The sequence below is a fragment of the Oryza sativa genome, chromosome 11 (genome assembly GCF_034140825.1).
Source record: "Oryza sativa Japonica Group chromosome 11, ASM3414082v1".
Taxonomy (NCBI): Eukaryota; Viridiplantae; Streptophyta; class Magnoliopsida; order Poales; family Poaceae; genus Oryza; species Oryza sativa.
The window spans coordinates 29,230,450-29,252,568 of NC_089045.1; the positions used below are offsets into that span (position 1 = coordinate 29,230,450).

General features: G+C 43.7%; 1 protein-coding gene and 1 pseudogene across 1 annotated transcript; both read left to right on the top strand.

Annotated features, from left to right (window-relative positions):
• The first annotated feature begins 316 nt into the window (after nucleotides 1-316).
• LOC107278769 (putative disease resistance protein RGA4) lies at nucleotides 317-4,258 on the top strand (annotated as a pseudogene).
• Nucleotides 4,259-12,478: 8,220 nt separating this feature from the next.
• On the top strand, nucleotides 12,479-16,577 carry LOC4351108 (putative disease resistance protein RGA3). Its single transcript, XM_066305605.1, has one exon. The coding sequence runs from the start codon at nucleotides 13,599-13,601 to the stop codon at nucleotides 16,410-16,412; it is 2,814 nt and encodes a 937-aa protein (XP_066161702.1). The 5' UTR covers nucleotides 12,479-13,598; the 3' UTR covers nucleotides 16,413-16,577.
• Nucleotides 16,578-22,119: the final 5,542 nt, after the last annotated feature.

Genomic DNA, 22,119 nt, shown 5'->3' on the forward strand with positions numbered 1-22,119 from the left:
AATTTGGTATTTCTCGATACCTTCGGTATTAGGAGGTCTTTCTTTCTCTATTTACTAGGGTGGAGTACTCTGAATGAATTTCAGTCCAAATATCTTTCCTGACATGGGAATCTTTTTAGTAGCACGATGGAGAAATTTATATATGCAGCTGAAACATCTTGTTCATACATCAGACTGCCATTTGCACAATTTGCAAACTTGTTCAAACATCTTTATCTAAGATGGCTTGTCTTGTTCCGTGCAATTTGCACACTGGAAAACAAACTCCTCATGCACAGTGGGACATAAATGGTGAGACGGATAAAAGAGCCATTGTACTATTTGAACACTGCATAAGAGAGCCAGCCCATCTAGTCCACGAGACATAATCTCATAATGGGAACTTGCTCGTTGTCTTCCTTGTGACCGGCGATGCCTCGGCTGCACGCATCAAAGGCCTTGCTCTCAGGCTCAGCTGAGTTTTCTCTCACAACATAGGGTTTGAACAATTTTCTGCTTGTCACGTTAGGAGCTAGCCAATCGAAACGTTGGCTCGCTCGGTCATCATCTTGCATTCCAGAAGACACCCGCCTGCTCCACTGCCGTTCCTGTCGATCCGATTCACTTCAGCCTCAGCTCGGCTTTCATACCAAGCAAGTTAGCTTTGTCAACTTGAGCAAAATTAACACCGCAATTTGAGCCGGTTACTTCTTTCTCGTTTGCCTGTTGATACAAAGAAGCCACCGAAAGGTAAACCCCTTAATGATTTCAGTTCTTCAGCTTCAGTAATCAGTATATACTTGCTCAAAACAGATTGCAAAATAACTTGCTAGCTACAAAGATACTCTGAAACCAATTCAACTTTTGTCCATTTTCAGACGGTATTACTCTTGCATGATTTAATTGGATATATTGCTTACGCCAAAAAAAAAAACTTGGATATATTGGAGCATCACCCTCGACGAGTTTCTCTATGGCAACCATACTGGATTCTTTGATTGGATCATGTGCTAAGAAGTTGCAAGAGATCATTACCGAGGAGGCAATACTAATTTTAGGTGTAAAAGAAGATCTTAGAGAACTGCAGGAAAAAATGGAACAAATACGATGCTTTATAAGTGATGTGGAGCGAAGGGGCATGGAAGACTCATCAATACACAATTGGATTTCTCGTCTAAAAGATGCTATGTATGATGCTGATGACATTATCGATTTGGTTAGCTTTGAAGGAAGCAAGCTATTAAATGGCCATTCTTGTTCACCGAGAAAAACAATTGCATGTAATGGGCTTTCACTTCTCTCTTGCTTTTCCAACATTCGGGTTCACCATGAGATTGGTAATAAAATTAGAAGCCTGAACAGAAAACTAGAAGAAATAGCAAAGGATAAAATATTTGTAACACTTGAGAATACACAGTCATCTCATAAAGATTCAACATCAGAATTGAGAAAAAGTTCTCAAATTGCTGAATCCAACCTTGTGGGGAAAGAGATATTACATGCTTCTAGAAAATTGGTGAGCCAGGTTCTTACACACAAGGAAAAGAAGACTTACAAGCTTGCTATTATTGGAACAGGGGGAATCGGAAAGACAACACTTGCTCAGAAAGTATTCAATGATGAGAAATTAAAACAAAGCTTCGACAAACATGCATGGATCTGTGTTTCTCAGGACTACTCCCCAGCCTCTGTTTTGGGACAACTACTTAGAACCATCGACGCTCAATGCAAACAAGAAGAATCAGTTGGCGAGCTACAAAGCAAGCTTGAATCGGCTATTAAAGATAAGAGTTATTTTCTTGTGTTGGATGATGTATGGCAGTCTGATGTGTGGACCAATCTACTACGAACTCCACTGTATGCTGCAACCTCGGGAATAGTTTTGATAACTACTAGGCAAGATACTGTCGCTAGAGAAATTGGGGTTGAGGAACCACATCATATCGACCAAATGTCACCGGCTGTTGGTTGGGAGCTACTCTGGAAGAGCATTAACATTGAGGACGAGAAAGAAGTGCAAAATCTGCGAGACATAGGGATTGAGATTGTTCAGAAATGTGGTGGGCTACCTCTTGCAATCAAGGTTATTGCTAGAGTTTTGGCAAGCAAAGATAAAGCAGAGAACGAATGGAAAAAGATTTTAGCTAATTACGTTTGGTCCATGTATAAACTTCCTAAGGAAATAAGAGGTGCTCTATATCTAAGCTACGATGATTTACCACAGCATTTAAAGCAATGTTTTCTTTATTGTATTGTATATCCTGAAGACTGGACCATTCACCGTGATTACCTTATCAGGTTGTGGGTTGCCGAAGGCTTTGTAGAAGTGCACAAAGATCAACTACTAGAAGATACAGCAGAAGAATACTACTATGAGCTAATAAGTAGGAATCTCCTCCAACCGGTTGACACATCTTTTGATCAGAGCAAATGCAAAATGCATGATCTCTTAAGGCAACTTGCTTGCCATCTATCAAGAGAAGAATGTTATATTGGAGATCCAACATCATTGGTGGATAATAACATGTGTAAATTGCGCCGCATTTTAGCTATCACCGAGAAAGATATGGTAGTCATACCTAGCATGGGTAAGGAGGAGATTAAGTTGAGAACTTTTAGAACCCAACCAAATCCACTGGGAATTGAGAAAACATTTTTCATGAGATTCACGTATCTTCGTGTTTTGGACTTGACTGACTTACTTGTGGAAGAAATACCAGATTGTGTTGGATATTTAATTCATCTACGTTTACTTGATCTTAGTGGAACCAACATATCCTGTCTTCCAAAATCTATTGGTGCTCTAAAAAACCTCCAGATGTTACACTTACAGCGGTGTGAATCTTTGTACAGTTTGCCCAGCATGATCACTCGGTTATGCAATTTAAGGCGGCTTGGTCTTGATGATTCACCAATAAATCAGGTTCCAAGAGGGATAGGAAGACTTGAATTCCTCAATGATTTAGAAGGATTTCCTGTTGGAGGTGGAAGTGACAATACTAAAATGCAAGACGGATGGAACTTGCAGGAGTTAGCTCATCTTTCACAGTTACGCCGGCTTGACTTGAACAAATTGGAAAGAGCAACTCCTAGGAGCAGTACAGATGCATTGTTGCTAACTGACAAAAAGCATCTTAAAAGTCTACATCTATGCTGCACTGAACCGACTGATGAAGCATGCTCAGAGGAAGGCATTAGCAATGTCGAGATGATCTTTGAGCAGCTAAGTCCTCCACGCAATTTAGAAGATCTTATGATTGTATTATTCTTTGGGCGAAGGTTCCCCACCTGGCTTAGTACATCCCTTTTATCTTCACTGACATATTTGAAACTCAAAGATTGCAAATCTTGTGTGCATCTTCCACCAATTGGACAGCTACCAACTTGAAATACCTTAGAATTGATGGAGCAAGTGCAATCACCAAGATTGGACCCGAATTTGTTGGCTGCTGGGAGGGTAATCTCATATCCACAGAGACAGTTGCTTTCCCTAGGCTTGAATTATTGGCTATCAAGGATATGCCCAACTGGGAGGAGTGGTCCTTTGTCAAAGAAGAAGAGTTGCAGGAGGAGAAAGCAGCTGCAGCAGCCCAGGAAGGGGGAAAGGATGGAACTGCTGCTTCGAAGCAAAAGGGGGAGGAAGCCCCGTCTCCAACTCCAAGGTCGTCGTGGCTGCTGCCTTGTTTGAAGCAGTTGCAACTTGTGGAGTGCCCCAAGCTGAGGGCTCTCCCACCACAGCTTGGACAGCAGGCCACCAACTTGAAGGAGCTCGATATAAGAAGAGCAAGATGCTTGAAGATGGTGGAACACCTCCCATTCCTCTCTGGTATACTTTTTGTTCAAAGTTGTCAAGGCCTGGAGATAATCTCCAACCTTCCCCAAGTGAGAGAGCTACTTGTAAATCATTGCCCGAATTTGAGGCATGTTGAGATGTTGGGTGGTTTGGAGCAGCTATGGCTGTCAAAGAATATGCAGAAGATCTCTTCACTGTGGGTCCCAGGGCTTGAGGAGCAACATCGCCAGCTCCATGGAGATGAGCATAAGTTGGAGGTCAACGAGTGGTTTTAAGAGCCAATTAATTAGATGGCACAAGGTATGTACACTAATTGGTTGGGATTTTTCACTGGAATAAACTAATCATTGGGTTGTACATCCATGCTTCTTCTCTGCTCTTCAGCTGTATGCAACTACTCTAGCATTTGATAGTCTCCTTAGTTGTTCATGTTGTGTGAATTGTGATTGTTTAATAATTTATATGATTTAGTTCTTTTTTCATTGAGTTTTTCTCCCGGCCTTCCTTTTGTAGCACGCGGTACTGGTACTGTGAGGTACCAGTCTCCATCCGGCCGTTGATTGCTGAGGGGTACGATGGGTATCACGTGTGGTCCAAATAGCGTGTGTGTCTCGATATCTCTCGCTTTCCCTTCTCCTTCTGCATCTAGCGCTGCCGCAGGGCACATGAGAAAAAAGTCGAGGTGAAGGTCGACCCCATCGGCCGCACCGCCGCAGGCAGACGCAGCAAGGGCGATGGCATCCGCAATCGTCCCAGAATCGTGGCCGCTGCAGTTGTCCTCGCCAGCGCCACAGGAGTTGTCGCTGCCGCAGGTGTCATCGCTGCAGCCGTAGGTGTCATCATCGCGGTCACAGGAGTCGTCTCGGCGCCGCTGCAAGGGCCGTGGCTGCAGTGGATCTCCAGGACCCCATCCGCAGCATGGTCGCAGGAGTCGCAGCGTTGAGAGGAATGGATGAGGCGCCGCCGCGAAGGGGAAAACGATGGGACAAGGGGAAGACGCCAGCATCGAGACCAACGAATGCCGCCGCCGCCGCCGTCGTATTGTCCGCCACGCGCCGCCGTCGGGAGGAAGCCTAGGGTTTTGCTACTCTGCGGCACTTCCCCAAACAAACCACCGATCCAAACATCCTTCCAAACGCGAAAATACGATTATACCCTTCCACTATGGCTCACTCGTGCTTGCTACCCCACGATCAAGCTGGTACCCTGAGGTACCATGTAATCGTGACCATTCGATATGCCATCATTAATGGATGGGATTTTAGTACCTTGCGGTACAAAAAGAATGACCGGAGCAATGCTCTTTTTCATTAGTGCTGCATGTAACCATTTCACCGTGGTCAAGATTTTCATAAAATGGTAGATATAGATCAACAAATTAATTAGTTGACCATATCTTTTATCCACTCATGGTCTTATTAACATCCTGTATGGTATGTTAAATAAGTGTATCGTCCTATAGGTACTACAACATGATCATATGCAGTAGTGTACAAAGATTTGAAGACAGAGATAGAGACTACTGCTACTCCAAAACAAAACTGTATGGGTTATATCGCCAAAAACATGCTATGATGGCATTGCTATTCACTATATGTCAATAGGAATATCATAGATGGATATATCCATCCAATGATTTGTCCCAACATAAATGGTTTAGCATTTGGTTCATAGGCTGCAAAAGTGAGGGACTAAACATATTGGGCTTCGTTAGGCCAAGAGATAAGTAACCCTTAATTTGACTCTTGAATGTACCAGCTATGATGCAGACCAGCTTACATGCATTTAGCCTTCAATTTCACAAGTGTGTTCTATATCAGATCATGCATGTGTGCAAAAGATAGCATTTACTATCTTGTAAAAACACATATACACATGAATTTTTGCAAGACATTAGACCTATAGAATAATTTTTTTTTACGACAAAAAATAGGTTAGGCCCAATGTTACAGATTCCTTGCGACCTGTTAGCAGGATATTAAACATGAAAGGGTTGTGCCCAACATCTGTTTCTACTGTAGGGCTCCTAATTAAGGTTTGTTTAGTGCCAAAAGTATCCACCTAAATGTCTTTGCATTGGTTCAAATTGATTAATATTTTTTTTCATATTCTATCAGTTAAAATAAGCGGAGGATATTACCGACATGCCTATCTGTATATGTGTCTTTTCCTTATACTTTTTGTAATGCATGCCTGATGTTTGGTAAGTTAATTCCACGAAATATGATTGTTGCGAAACTGATAGCACTTATATTTATTTCCTTAATTAAGTTATTAAAACTGATGTCTGATGTATAAAGTATATATACATCCGTGATTAATTTTTGTGTGCTTATTTGTTTTGTAGGTTGTTAATCTTGAAGAGTTGGAGTGCAGTCATTCCTCAGAGAATAAAATGAAAAAAAAATCACAAAACATGAAAATTTAAAACAAAAAAAAAACAAAAGCATCAAAAAAAGGGGAAATGTCAAAAATTGAAAAAAAAAGCATTTTCTTTAGCTATTGTAAAATACATCTTCATATAATTTGTTATATTTGCTTGCGTTTGTTTTCTTTTAAAACTTTTTTTATTGTAGGTGTGTAGGTAACTCCGCCTATGTCATCTTAAGGCGTAACTAAATGACATAGCCGGTCCCAAGCCCGGAAAAAGGAGGAGGGGATATAATCTTGTATACTTCTATATTGAAATGATGCTCTGCTGCTAAATACATCATTTGATATTTTCTTGGAAGTTTCTGCACTTTTATCAAGCTAATTTCATCTTCAGTAATGGATCAGAATAGTTATGGAGAGTCATCCACTCTGTTTAATTGTTCAACAAATCTGATTCTAGACTATTTTAGTTTGACCTCATTACAGTCCAGTTTTCCAGTAAAAGCAATTTGGATGAACACATGCATCAGTTCATTCTCCTCTGTCGGTCTGTCCTACATCCTTCAGTTATCAGTGCCAGATCAATGATCACAAGAGTTGATATTTTGGAGACCACAAATGCACAAGTCTGTTTGTTGGAGGCTTTAGTATTTTTCATGATCAAAACTGGTGCAGAAAACATCTGTTATCACATATCACGCTATTTAGGTTCAGAACATAATTATGAAGCACATGATCAACAAATAAAAATGATGAATTTAAATTCATGAAAAATGGAATTGGCAAAAACCAGAAAAACAGAGAGGCGTGCTTGATGTCCTGACAAGAATGATTTCCAGCGATGGTCAGTAATTACTGAAGTACATTGCTCTAGTGAATCTTTACATAATCACTTCACCTCCATGCAAGTTTCTTGACTGGAAAAAGGTAAACATGGAACAGAATAACAAACTGCACCTGGAGGGGGCTACTTTATTTTTATTTTTTTTTGAAAGATACCTTAAAGCGGATACTGAACTGGACTGAAATTGCCACTGAATGTTCGATCACATTAAGCCTGGCAGGAAAGCGGAGTTCTCAACAAACAGAGTTGGACAGGAAATGGTCCAGCAGCAATGCAAACAAGCAATGCTGATCCGGGTAGGAATGGGCGAGTTCAAGTCGTTGTGTCACGCAGGGTTCTTCTTCCCCGAGGCGAAGATCAAGGGACACTGGAAGTGGAGCAAGACGATTAAGGTCGTCGAAAGCGAGACGCTCGGCAGCGCTACCTATGGTAAGAATAGGAAGATCTTACAATCGAATTCAGGGCGTTCAGGTAAACACTAGACAAATCCCAATCGCCAAATCCACAGCATCCTAAACGAAAATCAACAGTGTTTCTCACAGCAATGATCTGAACGAAATTCATCTTCACATGCATATATATCACCCATGGCCAGCACCCCCACACATACATATCTTATTCAACAAAATTACAAGCAGTTCCCTGATAAAGTTGCATATTACACCAACAGGTTCTGCAACTTCCATGCAGCTCATTATCAGAACATCAAACTTCTATTGAGCAGGAATGAATGAATGGATCAATGGGTAGATGGTAGGAGTACCATACTGACTGTGTGTATTGTTAGGAAACCGCCGGCCCATGAAGGCCCGGCTCGGTTACCCACTAATTAGGCCCATCACTAAATATGGAAGGTGGAAGAGGGAATGGCTATAAATAGAGGAGTAGAGAGGAGGATTGTACACTTGAGAATGCAATGGATGAATGAGAAAGGATGCCACACCCTCATATCTTGTGTCTCCACTTTTGTAGAATTACGCAATCCCTCTTGGACTATCTCGGTACATTTAGTCTCCCTGATGGTTACAGCCCACCTTAACTGAATTTTACATCAGCAATGATTGTGTGCAAGGCCCTCTTTCCTCCACCAGATGATGCTTTATGACCACAAAATCCATGTATATCTTGATGAACAGAAAAGAAAATCATTCCTTCCATTATCCAACATCGTTTTTTATTGAGTCCATCCTTTTCCATTTAAACGCTGAACAGAACAGCTTGTTACTCTGTCATCAGGATTGGTTCAGGAATCAGGAGAGATATTATGACAAATACCCTAGCTTTTCCCCTTGTTGTCCCGTCATATTGTTGAATTAACTGTAGTTTTGATGGGATGCTAAAAAGTGCCCCTTTTGGATACTTCAACCTTCCTAATATTCCATGTAAGCTGTTTTCCTAATTTTTCGCATTGTAATCTGCTCTACTAGCAATGGCTTATGTGCTACATCTCCTGTACAGGATTCAGAACTCGAGTTCTTGCCACAAAATGGTTACTGTACACACAAATCTGGCTAAAATTGTAAATGGAAAATTTCAAATGCCAACTGCAATTAACAGCAGATTGAGTTGCAATTAACTCTCCTATGCTTTAGAGTTCACCCCCAAATCATCAACCCTCTTATATGGACTCTGAAATCAGAATCGAGTTTTGTGTTCAGTTATTGCAGTTCAGTGCTCTAGTTTCATCTCAACTGTTCCGAGTAATTAACAACTGGACTAGAAATTATTCTTCCCCTGTACTGAAACTCACTCACTGACTCATCGAAGCGCTCATACACTCTTTGATGGGCCATACACTTTGGGCCTCGTTTTGCTCCTGCCCTGTGCAGCTGTGCTGACGGGCCGCATGTCCCCGTAGTATGGAAAAAGTACACCGAAGGTCCCTCAACTTGTCATCGAGTTACAAAATTGTCCCCCACGTCCCTTAACTAATCAAAACCGGTCACAATAGGTCCTTTGGTGTTTTTGACTCCGGTTTTATCCTATGTGGCAACTGACTCAGCATGGGACCCACGTGGGTCCCACATGTCAGCATCTTATTCCTTCCTCTCTCTACTGCCCTTTCCAATCCCCCTTCCACGGGCGACGGGCGTGCGCGGGACGGAGAGGCGGGGCGCGGGCGGCTGGGCACGGCGTGGCCGGCGGCCGACCGGAAAGAACTGAGCGGCGGCGGCGGGGGAGGAGCTAGGCGCGAGGGCGGTCGCGGTGGAGCCGGTGCCATCCTCGCCTCGCCTCCCGCACGCGCGCGTGTGCGTGCGCCTCGCCACACCCCCGCCGCCTACCGCGCGCTCGCAGCCGCCACTGCCGAGCAAGGCGAAGGCGCCATGGCGGCGCTCACGCAGGCACTCCCGTCCGTGGCACCCGTGCCGCCGCCGTCGTGATCTCTCTCCTCATCGTCATCTAGTTCCAAGGAAGGATTTGGTCTGTGTCTGTACATGACTTTTTTTTTGTTTTGCTCGGGCTAGCTTGGCCATTGTTAGTGAATTGATGGTGAAAATAAAAAAGAGTTTATTGGGTAGGTCTGGTGTTGCCGCCAACGCCGTCCCGCGACCAGGCAGCGGCAGCAATCGGAGACGACCACGCTGCGGCGACAAAACAGAGGGGAACACGCAGCGGGGAACGGAGGGGAACATGTCGATCTGGCCGATGTCAAGGTTGGTGGGTACCAGCGTGGGGTTCACCCGCTCGACGGCCTGGTACTGCATCAGGCTCTGCAGCTTGGTGGTGGAGACAATCCAGAAGGTGTCGCCGGCGTTGATCTGGTACTGCATAGGCGCGTATGCATTGGGCGAGTGGGAGGGGCACCCACACTGGAGCGGCACAAGCAGCGGCTGCCCCGCCGCTCGCGCGCAACCCCTCCCCCCACCGACCGCGTGACGCCCCTCCCCCGTCGCCGCTTCGTGGGTCTCGTCCCCTCCCTCCCCCACGCACCCGTCCGTCTCGCGCGACGCCATCACCGCTGACGCCCTCCTCCTCTCCCGCCTCGCAGAACGCAGAGCAGAGAAGTGAGAGAGAGAGAGAGAGATGAGGAAGGGAGAGAAGAGGGGAAAAGAGAGAGAAGGCTGACGTGGCCACACTGACATGTGGGATCCACGCGGGTCCTACGCTAACTCAGCCGCCATGTCGGACAAAACCAGGGTCAAAACCACCGAAGGATGTAAAGTGAACGGTTTTGTTAGTTGAGGGATGCCCGCTATTTGGTTTTGTGGTTGGAGGATGATTTTGTATCTCGATGACAAATTGAGGGACCTTTGGTGTACTTTTTCCCCCATAGTATCGTCCAGGCCCACAAATTAAATGGAATCCCTTGCTGGACCATATAACATGGGCCTACGTCGCTTCCGGCGTACGCCCATTAATCGGCCCGACCGCAAGAGCGATAGTCTCCTGGATGAGAGAATCCGCCGCCATGGCAGCCGCTCGCCGGAGCTCCGCCGACTGGCCACGGAGCTCCTCTCCGGCGAAGATTTGCATCACGTAGGTTCTTCGAGTCTTCCCTTTCCATAATGTGCTTTGGCTCTTTCATCTTCTTCTCTCTGTCTCACAGATCAGACAAGTTGCGCATGATACCAAATTAGAGATGCTGTACTGCTGAGTAAACTTCAGATACTATTGTGTTACCAAAAATTATCCCGGGAAAGCAACACCTGAATTCTTTTGATATCAACACATATCTGTTTGGGACAATGTTAGATCAGTGCTCCTGTTGATGTCACAATCCAATTGGATGCTTTCTAGGAGTAAAATGCTTTCTAGGAGTAAATGTTCTGTGCAATATTGAGTTCAACACTTCAATCAAACCAGATGGTTTCAGATCAGAGGTATTCTAAGGCATAGTTATCAACAACACAAACTTGCAGAAGGACTATCAAACTGGAGGAAATAAATTTTGGTCAAATAGAAAGAAGTCATGAAAACAAGTACTCATCTAAGCAATTACTCCAGTAATTATGTATAATATTCTATGAGAAATAGTTACAATGGCACAGACTCCAAGAGTTTTTGAAGACTTCGTGATATGTTCATCAGCCATAAATTCTAGAATTAGAATGCGACATGACTAGCAAGATCCAAATTCTCCAAGAATGCTCTGTCCTTGTCTCTATTGCCCGGCTCCTTCACACTGCAGATGCAAAGCAGAGTGAACTGATTGGGGTCTGGATGGTCGGGTGTGATCCCATTCTCTAGACTCTTTGAGATAACAAAGATTTGCTCTTTGTCACCTTTAATCTCCTTCTTGAGAAGTACTAGAAGCATCTCAGTTGCCTGCAGCTTAGTAGGGTTCAACGTGGAGAGGAAGATCTGCAAGAACCAGATAGGCATCAGCCATGAGTACCATGAAGTTTTGCCGTGAATGGTAAGCTGATTAGAATCTTATATAGTCATATATATTTACCTTTCTTAGTTTTCTATGTAATAAGTGATAATAGAAGAATTTTGTTGTTGCTGAGTGTGAGTGCAGTAACAACATCAGGTTCTTAGAAAGCCCTCATCCAACTTCACATATTCTACTCCGTATTATTTATAGACATTTAGAAGGGGCTAATCTCTAAAATTCTGTAAGACTTTGAGGTGACAAACTTCCATGAGCTGACCTAGAATTGAACCGATTACTTCTGCACTTCACTAATGTACCACAAGTGTTACAGTACAGTCAAGAGAAAACTCAACCTTCAGACTTTCGGTTCCAACTGTGTTTTTGCCTTTTTCTGTAAAAGGAACAACATCATTATGAACCATTGTGTCATACATACCACAAACGTACAGTATCTAGATTTTATCATGAGAGTGCCCGTAATATGTTGATTCTTGTTCATTCTTGAGCTAGAAAATACTAACAGCTTTGGATGGCAATCTCTGCATTGCTTGACTGAACTTTTGCAAGCTCCTGAATCACAGGAGGTAGCTGACAGATACTGTGTGTACCGCAACATGGTGCACCACATCGCCGGGGAGTTCACCACATTGCTTGACCTGGAAGGATGTCTTCTTCCAGGTCAGGATTATCGGTCAGAGACAAACCACCAGTTTCTTCATAGTTCAGAATTACATAGAAACTACTAAACTCTGAAAGGTGAAAGCTTTAAAAGCTTTAAACCACAGCGAGGGGTGAGGAAGGCATGACGCTTATCTTCGTGTGCTGCAACCCCAGCTGCGGTCACAGATGGAGGGAGTACGTGGCATGCAAAGGCAGTAGAGATTTGCGTTATGCCATGAATTGGTCTATGTTTACTTTGTCAACAAGAGTATGAGATGCCATGATCCTATGACAGAGGAAACAAAACTGAAGCATGTGTGGCCTTCCTTCTCTATCTGTTTTTTTTTCTAATTCAAGGGCGCAGCTAGTTGACTAGTTCCACATCATGGAATCTTGAAGCCAACAGTAAAGTAATCACATAGAAGTAAACTGTAGATCAATCACATGGAAATAAACTGTGAACTAATCACATCGACTAGACAAGTGGACAAGCACAAAACGTTGGGTTGTGGAGCATAGACAAGTGGACAATAACTCAAAATTGGGTCAGCGGTATTAACGTGGGAAAGATAAAAGAAAAGAGTGGTTCAGCACTTGTCTAGTCTGAATGTTCAGCTAGCTATGCAATATATATATGCAAGGTCTTACCACTCCCTCCTGCAGTACTGTTGCTTTGTTCCACTGTTGTGTGTGTGGCATTCTTGTACTGCATTTCTACCAGCTGTGGGTAAGCTCAAGACATATAGCTGAATTTACTTCCTTTGTTTCCTTAAGATAATCTGTAAATGCTCGTTTTGATTGCAGGCACGGTGTTTCATCAGGATCAGTCGTGTCTATTTCTGTCTGCCCTGTGATCGCTTGAGACGAGGTCTGCTAGGAAGGAAAATCTGCTTCATCTGAATAAACACATATATACTGATATCTCCTTGTAGCAGACACTCTCCCGTCGGTGGATGTCAACACATTCACCTGTATTTTTGGTATTATCCCATTGATCCTTCTAGTTAACCTTCTGAATCATTCAAGTTTTACATCGGTATAATGAGCATACACTTCACCTCTTATTTTCATCTCCCCTTTTTGCAGTTGTAGCAGCACAATCAGTGGTTCTCTCTTGATGACTGGCTCATAATGTTCTGAAATCCTTTCTACAGTTGGCGTATCCACTGAGTTTCTTTTGATCTTCACTAATCTGAGTCTGTCGAGTATCTAAAGTAGATGGGTCAGAGCAAACTTCTAGCTTGTGCAAGATGAATGCTACTATACTATTGATCCTTGTTATGTGACTTATGTCTTTTCATGCTGAATTATCACTCCATAAGGTAAGATTTGCATGCAATATACTTGAGTAAAACCCCTCAACTTGTTTCCGGTTACTTCTTTCTCCTCATTTACCTTTAACCCAAGAAGCTTACCCGAAATGTAACCCCATTATTCCAGTTCTTTAGCTTCAGTATGCTAACTTGCTCAAAACTCATGGCAAAACAACTTATTAAAAACCTTACCGAAATGTAACCCCATTATTCTAGATACTCTGAAACTGATTGAACTTTTGTCCATTTTCAGATCGTGTAATTCTCATAAGTAATTTACTTAGAAATTTTGGTGCATCACCATCAACGAGTTTCTCTATGGCAACCATATTGGGTTCTTTGATTGGATCATGCGTAAACAAGTTGCAAGGCATCATTACAGAGGAGGCAATACTAATTTTAGGTGTAGAAGAAGAACTCAAAAAACTGCAGAAAAGAATGAAACAAATACAGTGCTTTCTCAGTGATGCTGAGCGAAGGGGAATGGAAGACTCAGCAGTACACAATTGGGTTTCTTGGCTAAAAGATGCTATGTATGATGCTGATGACATTATCGATTTGGCTAGTTTTGAAGGAAGCAAGCTATTAAATGGCCATTCTTCTTCACCAAGAAAAACAACTGCATGCGGTGGGCTTTCACCTCTCTCTTGCTTTTCCAATATTCAGGTTCGCCATGAGATTGGTGATAAAATTAGAAGTCTGAACCGGAAATTAGCGGAAATAGAAAAGGATAAAATATTTGCAACACTTAAGAATGCACAACCAGCTGATAAAGGTTCAACATCAGAACTGAGAAAAACATCTCACATTGTTGAACCCAACCTTGTGGGGAAAGAGATATTAAAAGTTTCTAGAAATTTGGTGTGCCACGTGCTTGCACACAAGGAAAAGAAGGCTTACAAGCTTGCTATTGTTGGAACAGGGGGAATCGGAAAGACAACACTTGCTCAGAAATTATTCAATGATCAGAAATTAAAAGGAAGCTTCAACAAACATGCTTGGATTTGTGTTTCTCAGGACTACTCCCCGTCCTCTGTTTTGAGACAACTACTTAGAACCATGGAGGTTCAGCACAGACAGGAAGAATCAGTTGGCGAGCTCCAAAGCAAGCTTGAATTGGCTATTAAAGATAAGAGTTATTTTCTTGTGTTGGACGATGTATGGCAGCATGATGTATGGACCAATCTACTACGAACTCCACTGCATGCTGCAACCTCAGGAATAATTTTGATAACTACTCGGCAAGATATTGTCGCTAGGGAAATTGGGGTTGAGAAACAGCATCGTGTTGACCAAATGTCACCAGCTGATGGTTGGGAGCTACTCTGGAAGAGCATTAGCATTCAGGATGAAAAAGAAGTGCAAAATCTGCGAGACATAGGGATCAAGATTATTCAGAAATGTGGTGGTCTACCTCTTGCAATCAAGGTTATTGCTAGAGTTTTGGCAAGCAAAGATAAAACAGAGAACGAATGGAAAAGGATTTTAGATAAAAATGTTTGGTCCATGGCTAAACTTCCTAAAGAAATAAGAGGTGCTCTATATCTAAGCTATGATGATTTACCACAACATTTAAAGCAATGTTTTCTTTATTGTATTGTATTTCCTGAAGACTGGACCATTCATCGTGATTACCTTATTAGGATGTGGGTTGCCGAAGGCTTTGTAGAAGTGCACAAAGATCAATTACTTGAAGATACAGCAGAAGAATACTACTATGAGCTAATAAGTAGGAATCTCCTCCAACCAGTTAACACATCTTTTGATAAGAGCCAATGCAAAATGCATGATCTCTTAAGGCAACTTGCTTGTTATATATCAAGAGAAGAATGCTATATTGGAGATCCAACATCATGTGTGGATAATAACATGTGTAAACTGCGACGCATTTTAGTTATCACCGAGAAAGATATGGTTGTCATACCTAGCATGGGTAAGGAGGAGATTAAGTTGAGAACTTTTAGAACCCAACAACATCCAGTTGGAATTGAGAACACAATTTTTATGAGATTTATGTATCTTCGTGTTTTGGATTTATCTGACTTACTTGTGGAAAAAATACCAGATTGTATTGGACATTTAATTCATCTACATTTACTTGATCTTGATAGAACCTGCATATCTTGTCTTCCAGAGTCTATTGGTGCTCTAAAAAATCTCCAAATGTTACACTTGCATAGGTGTAAATCTTTGCACAGTTTGCCTACTGCAATCACTCAGTTATATAATTTAAGACGGCTTGATATAGTTGAGACACCAATAAATCAGGTCCCAAAAGGGATAGGAAGACTAAAATTTCTCAATGATTTAGAAGGATTCCCTGTCAGTGGTGGAAGTGACAATGCTAAAATGCAAGATGGATGGAATTTGGAAGAGTTGGCTGATCTTTCAAAGTTGAGACGGCTTATTATGATAAACTTGGAAAGAGGTACTCCTCACAGTGGTGTAGACCCATTTCTGCTAACAGAGAAAAAGTATCTCAAAGTTCTGAATCTATGGTGCACTGAACAGACAGATGAAGCATATTCAGAGGAAAATGCTAGCAACGTTGAGAACATCTTCGAGATGCTAACACCTCCACACAACTTACGAGATCTTGTTATTGGGTATTTCTTTGGTTGTAGATTCCCCACCTGGCTTGGTACTACCCATTTGCCTTCAGTGAAATCCATGATCCTCGCAAATTGCAAATCCTGTGTGCACCTTCCACCAATCGGACAGCTACCAAACTTGAACTACTTGAAAATTATTGGAGCAAGTGCAATCACCAAGATTGGACCCGAATTCGTTGGCTGCAGGGAAGGTAATCTCATATCCACAGAGGCAGTTGCTTTCCCCAAGCTCGAAATGTTGATCATCAAGGATATGCCCAACTGGGAGGAGTGGTCCTTTGTTGAACAAGAAGAAGAAGAGGTGCAGGAGGAGGAAGCAGTTGCAGCAGCCAAGGAAGGGGGAGAGGATGGAACTGTTGCTTCGAAGCAAAAGGGGAAAGTAGCCCTGTCTCCAAGGTCATCGTGGCTGATGCCTTGTTTGAGGAGGTTGGATCTTTGGGACTGCCCCAAGCTGAGGGCTCTCCCACCACAGCTTGGACAGACCAACTTGAAGGAGCTCCTTATAAGATACACAAGTTGATTGAAGACGGTGGAGGACCTCCCGTTCCTCTCTGGTTTACTTTTAGTTGAAAGATGTGAAGACCTAGAGAGGATCTCCAACCTTCCCCAAGTGAGAGAGTTGTTTTTAAATTGTTGCCCGAATTTGAGGCATGTTGAGGAGTTGGGCGGTTTGGAGCAGCTATGGCTGGATGAAGGTATGCACGAGATCTCTCAGCAGTGGGTCCCTGGGCTTCAGGAGCTACACTGCAAGCTCCATGGAGATGAGCATGAGCTGGTGGTCAACGAGTAGCTCTAAGACCCAATTAATTTAGATGGTGCAAGGTATGTACACTAATTGCTTGGGATTTTTCACTGGAATATACTAATCTTTGGGTTGTACATTCATGCTGCTCCTCTGCTCTTCAGCTGTATGCATCTATTCTAGCATTTGATAGTCTCCTTAGTTGTTCATGTTGTGTGCATTGACTGATTGTTTAATCACTTATATGATTTAGTATTTATTTCATTACTGCTGCACGTAACCATTTCACCGTGGTCAAGATTTTCATAAAATGGTGGATATACATCGACAAATTTGTTAGTTGTCCATATCTTTTATCCTCTCATGATCTTATTAACATGCATCCTGCACATACGGTGTATTCTAGATAAATGTATTGTCCTATATGTACTACAACATAATCATGTGCAGTAGTGTTCCTAGCTCTGCAGACATAGATAGAGATTACTGCTACTCCAAAAGAAAATTGTATGGGTTATATCACCAAACAATGCTATGATGGCATTGCTATATTCACTATATGCCAGTAGTAATATCACATATGCATATATCCATTCAAGGATTTGGGGACAACATAAAGGCAAAATTTGCCACTGGACACGCAAAAAAACGTGTAATTGGCTGAGAGACACCGCGAAAACGTGACATGGCTGATGGACACTACAAAAAATGTGTAATTGGCTGTAGGACACTCGTCGCATTATTTTATTATTTCCGGGTCAAAACAGGTGAGATATTTTTCTAAATGCCCGGATTGCCCCTTCTCTTTCCTTCTTTAAACACCGGTGGGTCCCATGTGTCATGGACAGTGTATGTTTAATCTAATTTATAATAGGTTTTTAACCACCTGGCCCCACGCGTCATGGACTAATTTTTGTAACACCCTGAAAATTTGACCAACAAAAATCAAAGTTCCAAAAATATGGACCTTCAAAAACTTTTTAAATAAATTGCATCATGCTGATTTTGTTCACCTATTTCATCGGATTTTAATTTCGGAGTTCATAGATCACGAATAAAGAATAGTTAATTAGGAATAAACCCTAAAATTAGATTGGCAAGAGAAATAATTAAGATATAATTTAAAATAAAGATTATGTGAGGATAGAAATAAATAAAACATTATCACGACCATATTTATATCAATTAAATTTAAATGTGATGGAATAAGAATTAACTCTAATTAAATTCCAATAAATTATATATAAAAATAAAATATGGGTAATGATAATCTAGGTTAGAGCAACACAAATATTGTGTAAACTTGATTTGTGCAAAAATTATAAATATTGGGACAAGATTTGAATAGGAAAAACAACCAAATAGGAAAAACAGAAAAAAATTCACTATTCATTGCGCTGTAAGTGTTCGATCGCGTTCCCTAGCCCTAACCCCTCCTCTGCCGCACGCGCCTGGCCGCCATCACGTCGCCGCTGTCGCCCGTCGCGTCGTCGCCTTGCGCCCCGTGCCGCCGCGCGCCGTCGCCGTCGCTGCCGCGCCGCCTTGCGCCCCGTGCCGCCGCGTGCGCCGTCGCCGGCGCCCTTCCGTCGCCGCGCGTGCGTCTCATCGCCTCGCGCCTCGCGCCGCCGTCGCCGCTGTCGCCCGTCCCGTCGCCGCGCCGTCGTCCTGTCGCCGTCGCGTCGCCGCCTCGTGCCCCGCGCCCGCGCGCCGCCCGCCCGTCGCGTCGCCGCCTCGCGCCCCGCGCTGCTGCCGCGCCGCATCGTCGTCGCATCGCCGTCGTCGTCGCACCGAGCCCCGTGTCACGCCGCGCTGCCCGCCCGTCGCCATCGCCGCCTGCCGCGCCGCGCGCCGCCTGTCACGTCGCCATAAGGCTGCCCGCCCCGCTCCACGCCCTATAAAGCCCGACCCCTCCTCTTCTCCACCCCACACACATCCCCTTCATCTTTCCTCCTCTCCCTCTCCCCCTTCCCCACGCGCCGCCGTCGTCGTGCCGCCGCGCCGCCGCCTTCGAGCCGCCGCGCTGCGCCGCGACTTGCGCCGCCGTCGCCATCGTCGCCGCCGCTGCCCCCCCACCTCGCGTCCACCGCCGCCGCCGCCCGGGTGGGCAAGGAGCCGAGAGAGAGAGAGGGAGAAAGGAGCCGGGAGGGAGAGAAGAGAGTAAAAAAAAAGAAAGAAAAGAAAAGAGAAAAGAAAGAAAAGGAAAAAGGGAAAAGAAAAAGAAAGAAAAAGAAAGAAAGAGGAAGAAAATAAATAGGCATTTGAGTAAAATTTAGAGGTTTAGAAAATTTAAAATAATTAGAATTTAATCGTGGATTAATTATAGTCGTAAAATTGCGAAATTTAATTATATTTTGGTAGCCTCTATGAGTAATCAATTTGCGGTAGGAATTTAGATTTATTTAAGAACTAAAATAAAGGTGTTGAATTCTTAGGAAAATTACTTAGGAGACACAAAATGTCTTAGGTTGAGGAATAGTTCTATTTCGCGAATAATATAGTGGATATAACAATCGACTCTCGTGCTCGCTTTTTGATTTGGTCTTTATTGGATTTTATTTGAATTCGGAATTCAAATCAATTCTTCGCACGTACTTGTAGAGCCCGAGGGAGTTGCGGATCCGAGCGAAGGTCAAGACCCGCAAGACTTTGAGCAAGGCAAGTCATCACTATTCTTTGAGCATATTGATCCCGATTGCAAAATTTATTTTGTTTACAAATAAGATTGGATGTGATGATGAACATTCCACTTGTGAACTATGCCATGCCTTGATTATTGTTCATCTTTAAATCTTTGTAACCATAAATACGTATGAGTCCCTAGTCAACTATGACACTTGCTTAGAAATGCTACTCTAGATTTATGCATGCTCATACTTTATTAAATGCTATATGCTTGGGCAATTACCTTTGGGAAGTTAATTGAGATGCGGCATGTGGAGACATGAGCGCCACATTGCCATGATATGATGACATGAATTATGAAAATAGGAATGAAATTAAACACTTGTTTTAGACTGGGGCGGACGGTAATATTGGGTGATATCTGGGAAAGGCTAGTACCGTCCCCGGTCAATTAAGGACCGAGCCATGAAGTTAAGCATGAAACGACCCTGTACAACCACACTTCTCGTATGGGGATAGACCTAGCGGAGTAAATAGCTGAGCGGAGGCAGTATCCTTGCATAGTGGTTTCTTGATGTTTGAGGATGGGGCTCTACAGTGGTACCGCCATTGGTAGGACTGCCATATGATAATTTAGACATAATTATAACTTAATGCATGTGCGTGAGTCTTCCCTTCCCGGGTGCGCCAGAACTCCTCTCGCTGCTAGAAACTGTGTACGCCTAGAGTGCATGAGGATGAAAAGTTCATAGAGCGGATACTGCCGATGCCAGGTTATCGAAAAGCTTTGCCGTGACACGTCTCATGTGTTGGGACGAGGCTCATGTGTTGGGCAGTCGCGGAGTGCGGGTAAAGTGTACATCCACTGTAGTGTGAGTAAAACAAATCTATTCGAATAGCCGTGCTCGCAGTTATTGAGCACCGGGACATGTATTACACTTAGCTAGACTCTAAATTCTTAACTTGTGTGGAATGGGATATTGCATGATGATTTTTATGCTGTTGGAGCCACTTCCTGAGAGGAGGGAAGGTGGACATCCTCAGAAAACCATGACAACTCAATGGCGGGAAGCTATCCTTGGGATCACAATGGATGGTGGACAGCACCATCGTTGTTTAAATATGAACACTGGTACTAAAATTTGCTCAGTCAATGCTAGGTCTTAGGCTTGTGAAAAGAATTACAAAACTTGCTTTGCGCAAAAGAACCATAGCCATCCTTTGAAATACCCCTATCATGTGCATTGTTGATGTGATGGCTTGCTGAGTACGGTTGGTACTCACCCTTGCAAATATAAACTTAATCAGAGGCCGGAGATGAAGCTTCGGAGGATCCCTGTGCCTATTACCAGGAGGGTGATGAAGACGATGGTGCTCAATAGGTCTTAGTTACGGTCGTTGCCTGTGGCAATGGCGTGCCGCTGCCTTAACTCTGCTGCCTTATCTACCTCTGTTTTTGGGATGTACTCCGGACCGCTCGGTTCGATGATTTAAGACTATGCCTGCGGGCTTATGATGTAATAATTTGCACTAGACTCTCGTGTATGTGCATATGGTATTTCAGCTATAAACTCGTGTGTACCAGACTACTTGATCCAGGGAAATGGTACTGTTTACACGATTGATTCCTGTTATAAAAACGGGGGTCCACAATTTTTTTCTAATTAGTAGGGTGATTGCTATTTGCTAATCATAAGTGGGGCCCATATCTCTCTCCTATCCTTCTTCTTCTTCCTCACGCACGCGCCAGAGTAGAGGAACGGCGCGCGGCCGGCGCGACGACCTGAGCCAGGACGGCTCGGCGTGCAGCAGAAAAAGCGGCGGCGCTCCGCCATGGTCTCACCGCCGGAGCTCGTCCCTTACTTGACCAGAGACGGGACAAAGACGGGACGGAGAAGCGCGGGTGGGTCAGGATGGCCGTCGATGCCTTGGCTGCCGTCTTGTCCGCGGATGGGGTAAACGAAGATACCAAGGAAGGTCTCATCGATGCCCTCATAGCCGGCGATCTGGGCCCCATCATGAACACGCTCATCGCAGCTGTTCCCAGATCTGGTATGGGTCCTCAAGGACGCCGGCAATCTGCTGCATGGCGGCAACCGTGCAGGTGCGAGGCTGCCCAGCTCGCTCGTAGATGGTCCGGCCAGGCGCCATCCCGACGCTCGCGCGAGTTCACCGTGGGAGACGACTAGAGGATGAGAGAGGCAGTGGCATCCGCGCCGGAGGCCGTGGGAAAGTTGCTCGTGTGATGCAAGGACGACGACACTGTACATGGGCCCACATGTCGGCTGCATCGAGAAGAGAGGGGCATTCCTGTCATTTTGAAAATTTTCTTCCCTCTTTCGGCATGGAAATTATAAAATAATGTCTTCGGTGTCCTACAACCAATTACACAACTTTTGTAGTGTCCATCGGCAATGCCAAGTTTTACAGTGTCCCTTAGCCAATTACTCGATTTTTGAGTGTCCTGTAGCAAATTTTGCCCAACATAAATGGTTTAGCATTTGGTATACAGGCTACATAAGTGCACGACCAAACATAATGGACTTCGTTAGACCAAGAGATAAGTACTCCTTAATTCAGCTCTTGAATGTGCTAGCTATGATTGGCTGTGTACATCCTTCGGGATGCAGAGGCCGGGTTTTATTTAATCCATTATGTAAAAATGTGCTATCTATGATGAAGACCAGCTCACGCGCATTTAGCCTTCAAGTCTGCAAGTGTGTTCTTGTCATATCAATGTGCACATTTAGCATTCACTATCTTATAAAAACACAAATACACATGAATTTTCGCAAGACATTAGGCCTATAGAGTAGTTTTTTAGATTTGACAAAAAATAGGTCAGGCCCAATGTTACAGATTC

Bases quoted from the DNA above. Each gene is read 5' to 3' on its own strand.
- LOC4351108 (XM_066305605.1), top strand. From the start codon at position 13,599: ATGGCAACCATATTGGGTTCTTTGATTGGATCATGCGTAAACAAGTTG.